General features: G+C 34.2%; 1 protein-coding gene across 1 annotated transcript in view; it reads right to left on the reverse strand.

Annotated features, from left to right (window-relative positions):
- Positions 1–416: 416 nt before the first annotated feature.
- LOC150103460 (protein big brother-like) overlaps positions 417–13493 on the reverse strand; it is a 67831-nt gene continuing 54754 nt past the window's right edge. Inside the window, exon 6 of the mRNA XM_090398203.1 lies at positions 417–4124. Coding sequence (XP_090254329.1) covers positions 4068–4124 — 57 coding nt within the window. The 3' untranslated portion in view covers positions 417–4067. The remainder of the gene's footprint in view (positions 4125–13493) is intronic.

The following is a 13493-nucleotide window of genomic DNA, read 5'->3' on the forward strand; positions in this document are numbered from 1 at the left end:
GCTCTATTTTTTCAATTTCAAGGTTCCCACACTTGTATCACTTAACTGATTGTGTCTGGTATTTATCATTATTTTTATTTTTTTTTATTGATTATTTTTTAGTCCTCTCTCTTGTGCTGATTTTTCTAATTCCAAATACCTTTATTTTGCTTTCCGTATGATTCATGACATGATGTTATGTCATCTGCATATGCTACAATCTGCACTGAATTGTTTATGAGAATGTCTTTAGTATCTGTTAGTAACGATCGAATAACGTATTCCAAAGCTACTGTAAGTTAAAAAGTATTGGAGCAAGACAATATAATAAATACTACACTGCTGTCTATTGTATTGAGGTAACTGAAACAAATTAAACTAGTCACTTGATATCAGTAAACTTTATTTTCCATTCTGATCTGACTACAGAAGTAATACAATAACTTATATACACTAGAGTTTGCACTAAATGACAAGTGTAAATCCTTTCATAATTATCGACTAGTCCAACAATATACACACATATCTCTATTATGATCGCGGCCCTCGTTAGGCCAGCTACAACATCAGGACTTAAACCATTATGGCTCATTTTTAAATAAACACTCTTTACAATTCATATTGTACACATGCATACATACGTATACACACACATACACAAGACCGACAGCCACGCAATACACAGGAAAAAAAAATGCTTAAAGCACAGTGTTCTAAGTGGCATTATCAAAAACAGATATGACACTAGGCTGAGAGTTATAATTTAAAAAATGGCTTGGCAATTCACGTTATTATCACAAGTATACCATATTTTTGTATTGGTAACTGTAGTTTATACTTTCCAATATTGATTACACCCATACATTAAGAAAGTTATTTCAACATGCTTAGAAATTAGTTCTTAAAGCACAACACGATATTTGTATGAAATAGTAAATTAATATTTATTTTAATCGGAACGTTTCTAAAAACACTTCATTTCTAAGGAAAGACAAATTTAAAAAAAAAAATCATGTTTAGAAATGGCAGAAATTACGATAGCTTTAGGATTGAGCGGAGATTGAAATAATTAAAAGAAATACGAGAACAATATATTACAGCGCTGATAAAACAGTAGTTTCAGCAAGACTTTATTTACCAGTATCTAGTGTAATTGTCCTACCTTTTTTGAGACAAATTAGCATAAAACACGTAAAACTTGAAAATAGTTTATTTCAATGATATTCTACTTATCGAAAAATCAGAAAGATATAGGACAAATTTTGCTTATAGGTTTTCGAACTGCCAATACTATTATCAAGTACATTTAAAAACGAGTAATCATATCATATGAATGAGTTTTTGACGGATCAGGATGAACACTTACAGCTATTATTCAATGCAGATTGAATAATATAAACGCGAGGGGATGGAAACACGCAGAGTGATCGATGATTATAAAAATTTTCGTTCAATGATGTGGTACAGAAAGAAGAAAATCGTGAAATTTGAAATAATACAGGTCCTCTCTGGATTAAAATTCTGATCAAATTACTACTGGTGAATATTAAATGTACTTCGGAGAAAATTTATTTTATTTTATTTTTTTTTTGAGATATCGATTCTTGAGGTAGAACAACATCAAACATTCCTAAGTTAAAACGATTTACATAAGCTTACCAACTTGACTGTTAGTATCAAAATGAATAACTGGATGAATTTGAAAAATTATTCTCATTAAGCATAAAGAAATAGATAAACCTGAGATTGTAGTCTACATCGTGTTGTGTCAGATAGACTAGCGCTTGCTTTTCGCATTGTCAAATGATAACCCTAAGAGAAGAATATCAAAAAATACTTATAAAATTTAACAGTATACTTTACAAAAACATTCTTGTTTTGTTCATTATTTTGTTCTTTAGAAGTATGAATACCATAAAACGAATATATTTATATTGCTTCTAATTATTCATAGAGGTTAGCTATGAATTATTGATCGAATTTCAACCTATATGTAATCTAACTACCAATACATTTTTAACAATTAACTTAAATTAAATCTAAAAATTGAAAAGAGCTATACATTTTGTCCCAACAAGTATTGCTGGGTAGATTAGTTATAGTAATACAGGAATTATTAGCGAAAACATGTTCACAGATTGAAAGAAAGTAGTATTATCTTCCTTTCACAGTTATTCAAAAGTAGCTTCATAATTTCCAAATGTTTCGTTTTGTGTATGATTTTCAAAGCATAAAAAAGGTGGTGTACCAGATGTAAGAACATGGACTTGGTTATCATTGTTACTTTAAGATAATTTTATCCTTGTAGGAAACTAAAAGATAATTATGAACATTAGACAGTTATCTACAAAAAGTGCCTTAAGATTTTATTTAGTTAGTGTACTGTTTGAATTACGGTAAGTAAAGTTGCAGAAAATATGCAAGTAGCTAAAGTTGAAAACGCGCGGGCTGTTGCTCAAAGCCTGACTGAAGATTTCACTATGATGGCCAGCCTGCTTGACTGAACGGATAGGGTATCTGCTCTCCAATCAATAGGTTGTACTTTCCAATTAAAACGATTTACATAAGCTTACCAACTTATGTAAATTAGTTGGTAAGCTTATGTAAATCTTACCACTACGAGCATGGATCTTTGTGAATATCTTTAGCTAAGAGAATTCTATCTCCTGGTATCCCGTTTATCAAGACCTGAAGTGGCTTGAAAAAATTCCATATTTGGTCTCTAGGGTTTCTCGAATATCCAACCCTACTCACGAATATTAGTAAATATCTCATTATTTTACAACCTATCGTGGGTGGGATTTACATAATAAATAAATAAATAATAATAAAAAAAGGCGAAGGCGTCTTATTAGCGGTATATCGACAAAGCGATGACGGTCTCATTTCTGCTTGCCGAATCCAATATGGACAATCATTCATGTGACTACTGCAATTCTTCAAATCATCAAAGATAAGTTTTAAACAGTGACTGTTACCTCACCTAGGAATATGTAAAGAAAGTGAAGGACATTGAAGTTAAAATGAATAATTGCACACTACTAAATGTTATACTAAATATTTAAAGTACGAGTAAGTGAACAGTAAAATCGAGTATATCCACGATGGTTATCACATTGCTGACGTGATAGCCACACTGCTCAACACATTACCACTAAAAAAGTCAATAATATTGTTAGTGTGACAAATTGTGAAGCTACTTCTGAATAAGCCTGTACATAAAACTCGCACCTTCAAATAGCAATTTTCTAGTTTCATTTTGAATGACTATATATTCATTTTCTCTGGCCTTACATTCAAAGAAATATGTTTTAGATTTGAAGTGTTTTAGAGCAATGCCATTAGAGAAAGAACAAAAGAGCAGTTAAATTATTTGTCGATCAAATAGCAATAAATGAAAACTACGGCACTAGCTTTTCATTAAAAAAGAAAGATAAAAAAAACTAAAACTCATATGGTTATAAAGTTAATGTTTGTGATGAGTTCGCTTTCCTTTTATTATATCTGATAGTTGAAGTGAAGCATTATGATTAAATCTTTGCAGTTGGATCGATATCAAAAATGATTAAGTGTTTTTTGGGACAATAAATTATTCCAAAATCCACTTTAGATTCTACTTTCTCTTACGGATATACTCATCGGAACAAAATGATTATATGGTCATTCGAATCCAACCTATGTATTTATATCATGTACTTATTTGAATTTGTTTTTGATGAATGACTGTATAGTGAAAGAAGAAAAAAAATTGCACGTGATCGACTGTCTTGTCTTTCATTATTTACATTACTCATGTGATAACACACAAATATATAAGAATGGCCACGTAAAACACCTTAATCGAGCTGGATTTTTTTTTTCTTTGTATTTCGAAGACCTGTGGAATAAAATCGGCTGTTGATCTACGAAGTCTAGGCAAGACCGATTTCACACTGAACACAAACATGGCAGATAGCTCCACAGCATGCTATGATCATATTGTAATTTTTCCAGTAGGGTCAATGGTGGTCCAAGCGATTGAGGTTTCCCTCAACAGGACACCGGGAGGATGGGAGACAATAAGGAGACATAACCAATAAGGACGACATTCAATTACTGGCAGATCCTGCTCGGTCAGGACTCAATTCAGCTTGCTTCTTACGGGCCTAAGGAGAAAAATGCAATCGAAGTATTAAAACTATGCATACAAATTATTTTATTATGATGAAAATTTAGCGAATGTAATCTACTTCGTATTAGTAAACTAGGCATTTCTCTACACTGTGAGATGCAGAAAACATAAGCAGGCCGTTGATATTTTAAACTAAATTGAATTTTATTTGTAAACTGTCAATGCTCAGAGAGTCCGTGCAATTTCAAAATGATTTTATTTGATTATTATATTTTTTTAAGAGGACAACAATCTCGTGTTTTATGAATTACCCAAGAACTTTTACAGATATCATATACATATTATTATTTAATATTAAAATGAGAATTTATTAATCTAGTTTAATATGTTTGATGTTTATGTTAAAATAATCTAGTTTAATGTCATAATAATTAATAATAATTAATAATACGTGAAAAAAAACTCGTACAGTATCTATTAGATATAAAACGGACAGGATTACTATAATAATAACTGATGTATTTTATTTGTAGTAAATAAATCATGTTCTATTTCATTTAATATTTTCGCTCGTACAAATATTAATTTTGAAGGAGAACAAAACGTTAATAATGTTTTATTTTATTTAATGTTCGATATTTATTTTTCACTTATTTGCATGATGTCTTTTGTAATGACAATAATAAACATTGTGGGAACAGCTAAACTTAGTGAATAGACAAAGTTAGCACATGGCAAATTTCCCGTACTGTACTGCGCGTAATACATATGTTATCGTGAATAGATGATGTGGGGAGAGAGAGAGAGAGAGAGCGAGAGAGTTTCTTTCTCTCTTTTTTTCCAGAAAAATGGAAAAATACTGCGAGGGAGGGGAAAATAGAAAGGGAGACGAAATGTGCTAGAGTTCCCACACTTCATGTATGTCAAGTAGTCTTAAGCTGGTACTAATCTACACTTGATATCATTTCTAATTGCGAGCAGAGCAAGAGAAAAAGACAGAGGTTTGAAGAAATCTACCTCCATTCCCCAACTAAAGGGAAAAGGGAGGAGGGGGGATTGAGAGCTGATGAAAAACTAAAACGGGATTTACTGCCAACGAGTGCGAACAGAGCTAGTGGATGAGATTTGGTGCGCGTGCGGGCTAAATCCGACTATTGACGTGTTAAATTCTGGCCAACGTTCCACATCGTCGAGGGAACAAACGGTTGCCCAGGGTGCACGTGCCTGTTGTAGGGGGTTTGCTGCCAAAAACTGGCACGAATCGAAACAGTAGATGATCGCAACTGTTGTTAACATCGTCTTTGCCCTGTCATCACGTCGCCTCAAATGTAGTTATCGCTGTTTATACGAGCGCCCTCTTGTGTAGACGGTTTCCAGTTACACAATTACATAATGATGATGGAATAGTAACGAGGTTAACCTGCCAAAAAGGCACGTGCTTTCTAAAGCCTACAGGTGACGCCTGATCGCCTTTTATCTAAGCGTCCGCCCGGTTTATTGAGAAAGGTCACACGAACCTGGGCCTAACGTTCGAGACAGGTTTTGTGGCGGATAACGTCTAGGCAGTATTAAAAGATGGATCTGATTACATTACAGTGATTACGTGAAACCAGATGCTTGTACTTCGCAAAATTTGTTTTTCTGTGTTTTTGACAGAATGATATTAATGGCTTATATGATGGTAATGCATGTGATTGCGATAAAAGACTTTGTCGGACAACGTATTAAGCATAAATAATTCAGTTTTCCTTCTTTCTTTATGGGATTTTGTGACATTTTGTCACCTCTCACAGATTTGTGGGATGAAATTGGCGACTCACGTACAAATAGTGAAGAGAACGAAAATTCAAGCCTATTAATGATTATCGAAGTAGTTTTAACATTTTTTTAAGATATCAATTCCATGCACGAGTCAGCAAAGCCTATAGCAAATCAATACCGTGTAAGCATCAGTTAACAATGAATAAATTAATGTTATCATTATTAATATTTCTACAACCGCCTTAGAAATTTTGGTTTTTATTTATATTAAGATAACTTCATTGCTGCTAACTTTCTTCATTTTGTAATATTTCTTGGTAGAAACACAGAAATCGCACACTACGCAGGCAATATCCACAGGATTGTGCAACTGTGAATCATGATATCGTATTGTCTGCCTGGTTGGCCGAATGGATAACATCTCCTTCCTCTCTGTCGACAGATTCTGGATTCAAATCCCACTGCAGGCATGGGCGTTTGTAAATGTCGTTAGGTAGCAGATGAGTTTCATCATTCAGTGAAATCACCACTTTGCTTGTATAATTCTTAGCCCACTGCAGTTGAAGAATTACAACCCTTCACAGCTGCAGTTTACTTTTAAAAAATATTTTTTTAAGTGAAAAATTAAAAAATGGTTATTCAGACTTATTGCGGAGAGCACGTAGATAAACATACAGATACTCATTTTTTTAATGCTGTACTCACCCACTAAAGGTGAGTATAATCATAGGAGTAAGGTAAGGATTTTTTTAAAATAAACCGGAAATCCTGCTCTAATGACCAAGCATGGAACTTTCTAAAGCCACTTTAGATGGTCTCATACCGGGAGATGAAATTCATCTTCCACTTAAAATAATCACAAATATTCATGCTGACTGTAGAATTAGAACCCGCATTCGTATCCGTTTGGAGAGCGGATACGTTAACCACTCGGCAAACCAGGCTGACAACATATGCGATCAGCTTTTTTTTATTTATTTTTTTCCTTTCGGTAAAACAAACTATATCAGGATTAACTAAGGATGCACAAGAAAAGTAGAAAAATTAATATATAAAGAATTAATACAAAGATATGCAAAGAGGCCAGTTTAATGAATTTGGATTTCATGATAATACCTTTGCATAAATCAATGTGCTGTTATACATTTTTCTCTCTGTTTAGTGCAATTTTATACACACTAGATTTGTTTAAGAACTCAGATTCTATATTCGAACCTTCTGTGATAATTGGCGACTTGACATCATACGAATTGGATTAGAGAAGTTTTCGGAAATTACTAAATCTACTCAACGACTTCTTAAAATCATTGGCTAGGTTTGTCTGTTTTCCTGGGGTGGGGGGAAAGCCTTTCTACCTTCGTATAAGACTCACCTTCGGTCGAAAAAGATCTTATAAAAGTTCTTTTGTTCTAGGCGGAATTCGAATCCGGATCTTTCTTCTTCTTATTTTTTTCCACCACCAATTGGCTTAATTAAAAGCACTCAATTAAAAAAAATGTCCAGTATATTTGTTTTTTACTTCTAAGGGAAGTAGCTACTTCGAAAATATCCTGGATGTGAGATGTATTATAGACGCGCATTGAAGATGTCTTGAAAAGAGAAAAGAACTAATGAAGAGGTATTGAACTTAACCGAAAGAGCGCTCGTGGAAGACATAAAGAGAAAGTGCAAGTTGATGGTATACATATTATGAAAATCAGCAGGGATAAATGTCTCTGGAAACACTGGAGAGAAAATTGGAAGGGGGGGGGGATTTCTTGGCAGATCACGAACTTCTTGTGTTGATGAGTTAAAGAAACGGATGGGTAATAAGAGCTATTACGAGATTAAAAGGATAGCATAGGGACTGTCACTCTGGTCATGATTGTTAATCGCTAAATTGGAGCAACTGCTTAAGAAGAAGAATGAAGGTAATCTGTGAAATGATCTGATAGAGGGCTAGCCAGTTTAACCCACTATCAGTATTATTAGTGATTCAGAAGTGCTAAGATGAATAGCATAATTTTGTTAGCTTTCTCATTTATTAGTTATTAGTTGGGTGCTTAAGTGATTGATCTCCAGAATTTCGTTAATGAGTCGTCATGTCATTTCTGTAAATGAGCAATCAGACAAAGAGAGAGAGAGAGAGAGAGAGAGAGAGAGAGACATGAGTTGTTCAAGTACGCGAAAACAAACTGCAGATTTTTTAAAATATCTGATTTAGATAAATTAGTCATTTGAACTGTCATGATGTTCTGCAGTTATGAATAAGCATGCTGAAACTGTTTATCGCTATTGTTCCCAATTATCACATACATCATGCATAAAGAATACTTATTTGTGACTTTTTGTTATAAAAATTTGCTGTTGGAAATCCCCCCAAAAAAATTGGGGGGGGGGGGGATATGATGTACGCCGACTGTAACTTTCAGAGAAAAAACTGTCTATTTCCAAAAATTGGATTTCAGGTTTCTTATAAAATCTAATTTAAAGATTCGATCAATTCTGGGTAATTTTGCTAATATATAAATTTTCTGTCAACAAAAAGAGTTTGTAGAAAATATGAAAATCCCAAAGGAAATTACTGTTGAACGACATCAAATTATGGCGTTTCCTTTAAAAATCTTCTGTATTTTTTGTTCACAAATCACAATGGAAAACTCTTCTAAGAATGGCTAAGCCAATACGTAATTCAATTCAACTATTGTACCTTATAAATGTGTCTTGTATAGTAGTAATTTTACAAATGAAAAAAATGAATAAAATATGGTTGTGACTACTTTTGCTCTTTTTCCTTTATGTTAGTAGTTTCTTTGTAATGCTTTTGAATCTCATGATTTTATTCTCTTTACGAAGGTAGTACTGGGTAAAATCATTTCACAGATAACCTTTATTCAGATAAAGATAATAACAATAACTATTGCGATGTCCCTTCCAGTCACCCTGCAAAACAGATCTACGGAAATATTGAAAGCCCCAACAGATCCATTACGTATGAAAAGGGAGGGGGGGGGAATCACTGTTCTGACGCACGACTCATTAAAACAGCTAAAAAAACTATGAAATTAAAATCACCACTTTATACTAAGAACAAAACAAAAATAATAACTAAATAAATCAAACTAGAAATGTATCTTTCACCTGGTGATAACATTGTATAATTGTTAGTGTTTACCTCGCATATAATTTTCTCCATTTGTAATGATTCCGTTTTTTTTTCCCCTGTAGAACTGTTGTTTTTTCCCCATCATGTCATCTCAAGAGGCATTTTTAAACATCTCTATTGCGAGGAATTGCTTATGAATGTGCATTTACTGTCATTTGTACTTCGTTCTTTCCTACTGTCTTACATCAGTTTGATCCTAAATTCGTGTGTCGGTCGCTATTGTCTTTGCCTCTGGACTTCTACAACGTAGTGTATTTCATGTGTTGTGCAGTAGGAACCTTAAATGGGATTGCTGCTGTTTGTTGTTTTGTTTTGTTGTCAGCTTTTTAAATTTGAGCCTTCAAAAATGATAAAAAGATACCCTGACGCAGTAGCCTGCCTTTTACCAATGTCGTTTGTCAGCAAATTTATTTTTCATCTCTTCTACTGCACATTAATTTCACTTTCATTTTTAAATTAAAGCTTTGAAGAAAATAAAATTTTTCATCACCAAAAAAGAAAACAGTACTTCCTTTGAACGTTAGGCGGAGCGTTGTTCTTGCGGTTTTAGTTGCTTTCTTTTATTCTCTGAAGTTCCCTAATTTCTAAGGGCACTCATGGAAGCATAAATCTCGGCATACTATTTATGACATTTAACTGTAAGGGGCTTATGGGATTAGACAAAGCTCACTCGACCGTTGTGAGAAGAAGGAATATGGGGGATTGGGAGGGGTAGAGAGAGAGAGAACTGACTGTCACGCCTGTTAAAGATCATCCTGTAGGAAGATGCTTGCAACTACTGCACCAATTTGAACAAATTAATCCTCTTCTAAATTTTGCTCCTGATAAAGCATGTCAGGCTCTGTTTAAAAGAAATCTTGTGTAGATGCAGAACGCGTCATATGCACCACTGAACATACGATAAAAGAAGATTTGTACAAAATATGGGGATCATTATCTTCCGAGAGAAGCCTTAAAATCAGATAGAAATTTAAAATTGTTAAGCATTTTTCATTTTGGATGTTAGGTGCTAGAAAAGTATTAGAAAAATTGCGGTGCCAGAAGCTTAAGGCTTTCAGTTTTGCAGAGGAGAATAACTAAACAAAAGCAGTTATAAACCTATCAGCGTATTACGATAAGCAGTGTCTAAGCAAATACTCTTTATTTGCTTAGACACTGCTTACAAGTAAACAGCTCTTTCCTTTCTGTTCTTTCTTTCTTTCTTCTTCGTTACTTCCACTTTCTTCCTAAATCCAGAAATTGACTTTTCTATATCTACCAAAACAGTGTGGAAAAAGTAGGCGAATACTTCGCGGGAAAAAAAAAAAAAAAAAAAAATGAAGAATAGTAATAGGTGATTAAAATAAAACAAAAAATATAAATTGATAAACATTATATATATAATAGGGAGAAACTGTATATATGCGCTGGCGATAAAAATATTACATTTATATAATTTCTATATTACTTAAGTCAAAAAGAGAGGTTTGGGGAAAAGTGTAAACATTTTACGTTTTAATGTCCACCTATACAACGAAAACATAATTGCAAAGCTGCAGCACACGAAAAGTGAGGCCTTCATTACGTGTCTAATCAGCCTAACCTGCACTGGATAAGCTATTGAACTTTTCTCACGCGCCGCTGTAAGCCCACGCTTGGCGGAGTCAGGTCGTGATATAATCCCATTAAAGGATTTACAGAGACTCTCTCGTGTCGAATTCTTTTCACAGCAAAGGAAGGCAGCGTCCAGTCGTTGATTTTTGGATCACATCCCCAACAGAACAGCAGGTCACAGGTTGGAAGTCGGCTCGCTACTATACCAGGTGTGGAAATATAAAAGGAAGATACAGCAGATGGCCTTCGCGATTGTTGTTGGAATCATGCTATCCCTTACTAGAAATATGCGTGGAGAAATTTAAAGAAAAGAGAGGGAAGGAAGAAACATTTACTCCACAATGGTCTTTGCATGTATGTGCATATTACTAATCCCCAGACTTTTAAGCTTGAGAAGATAAACGCTTACAATCGAGCAATGATTCTGCCAACCAGATATTTCATATGATAGCTTGAATTAGAAAACACAGCTCAAATACGTTGACCCCAGAGTAAAATGTCCACCGATAATGCTACACACACACACACACACACATTCGATCAAGAGTGCCTCCAAAGCGTACACCGAATATCAAAGGGGATGCACGTGCTTTTGCCGACTCTGTACTAGAACACCAGGTTTTTTTTCTGCCAACATTTGTCTTTTTTTGAAGGGATTTTTTCCATTACTATTGACAGCATGCATTAGAGGATACAGGAGGGTGACTGAATAGACCTAAAAGCTATAAGCCGGACAGCTATAGCAAAGTTTCTGTTGGGAGACGACCACTGAAGAGGGGGGGGGGGGTGAGAAGTAATAGGAAAAAAAAAAAAAGAGGGCAAAGGGGAGGTCAGGTGGTGTCGAAATAACCGTCTCGGGTGGGACCTAATCCGTTTTCTTTCCTTCAGTGATAAAATCGGTCTCTTGGAGGCAACGGACGATCTCTTTGTGTAGACACAAACCGAATGCCCGATGATACCGATGATTCGCACTCCGTTCGGGCTTTATACAGTAGGGGTGTCTGTACCTACACTAATCTACGGTTATTGAAGCTCTTCTTCCGGTGGTTGGAGCTGTTTTAAGAATGACATCACTTCAAGGTTCTTTACGATTATTTAAATATGTGAAAATATAAAAATATATATCTGATAAACATCTTATAATTCAAGCAATAGGCAATTCCCAAATATCGCAAAGTCCCCGTATTTTTTTATCGAAAATTATGTATTCATCAGAATTCAGAAAGAGTATACCGAAGGAACTTCTCTCTTCATATCTTTTATTGCATTAAAAACATAAACTAAATAAAACACTTTCGAACCGATTTTGGTTGTTTACGATTATCTCAAGTACTGTATAAAGGGAAATTTTGAAACAATGAATTCTATAAAATAATATTAAATATCTATTACTATTCATAGCAAAATATGCGGAAACTTAGTTTAACAGAGGCCAGGCTATTTTTGTTATTATTTTGATTTGGAGCGAAGCAACTAGGGCTCTGAAACCAATGTATCATATCTATTAATTGTGTGTTCCTCTGACCGGTTTGGCTGTTTTTGCGGGGTAAAAAAACGATTTTTCTGGATTTTTCCGGCTCATTCACACACATTCACTTGAAAAGCTCATGAAGATTCTTCGCATCTTATCAGAGATCAGGCAGAAGGCTTTCAATTAACCCACCGATTAGGGAAAAAAAAAAAAAAAAAAAAGTTCGAAACAGCTGCCAGGCAAGTGAAACTTTAATCAAAAATACTAATAAAAAGTGGATATATATGGGCTCCTGCAGAGGTCATCTTTTAAACAGTAAAATACGAAAACATCTCCGATGCAAAAGTTCAACTCTCATAAGCTCTCTGGAAGGTCATTATTGAAACTTTTAAGGTTCAGCATATTTAGCTATGAACAAATAACGGATACTTAATACCCATTTATAGTATAAACAGAAAGAATATATAGCATATTAGAAAAATAGACATTTCGTAATGCCTAGCATGAGATATTGCAAATCGTGTTCTTGATTAAATTAAATTAGTTTAAGTGCGATTCAACACACAGTCAATGCGAGTCAAAGGGTTGTAAACGGTTCTGAAGCACTAACAGTACACAAACTGTTTTTTTTTTTTTTTCATACTTTCGACTCCTCTAAACTTTGGAACCTAAACTATTTATTCTGAAGAATAAGCAATTGAGGTCGTGAATAATAGTCGCAAACAGCGTGGTGGATATTGCATTACATAACTAACATTGTCGTAAAAGCAGCAACTGTTGTGGTTGCCATTTACGTTCTCCATAACCGATAGGAATTCTTATACGGAGTTAAGGATGATATATTTTGTGATCCAAAAAAAAACAACAAATAGACTACACATAAAAATTGCAGAAGGAAGTCAGACGAAGTAATTTTTTATTCAAAAATTTCACAGCATCAGTTACACATGAGTTAACAATCACAGACATGTATGAGAAAACAAGTCATGGGTTAAAAAAATAACCACATTACTTGTTGACATTTGAGTTGTTTATTTTTCATTCGCTGATGAATGTTGGTCTTCAGTTGGAAATGAAGATCTTCAACATGTGCACGCGGTTGCTCGCTTACCAAGTTCTTGTTAACACCACCACATTAAGTGGAAATGCATTATCATTGATCACATTTCTCAAATACCGAAGCTGTCTGGTTTATCTTTTTTTCTTTCGTTTTCTTTTCTTTTCTTCGATACACAGAATAAAGATCTAAATACCGTATTTCATTAAATTTCATTTAACCACTACGGAATTATGAATATCAGTTTGAATCTTTCCCATAAAAGTATTCCGATTTAAACCCATCTGATCTGAAAATTTTAGTAAATTCCACTCAGCGAGAATGGAGCTATTGTAAAATATAATTTCAACACGTTTTGCCTTTTGTGGCATGTCCC

Source organism: Typopeltis vanoorti, chromosome 9 (assembly GCF_054136105.1).
Source record: "Typopeltis vanoorti isolate ZY-2024b chromosome 9, IOZ_Tvanoo_1.0, whole genome shotgun sequence".
Lineage (NCBI taxonomy): Eukaryota > Metazoa > Arthropoda > Arachnida > Uropygi > Thelyphonidae > Typopeltis > Typopeltis vanoorti.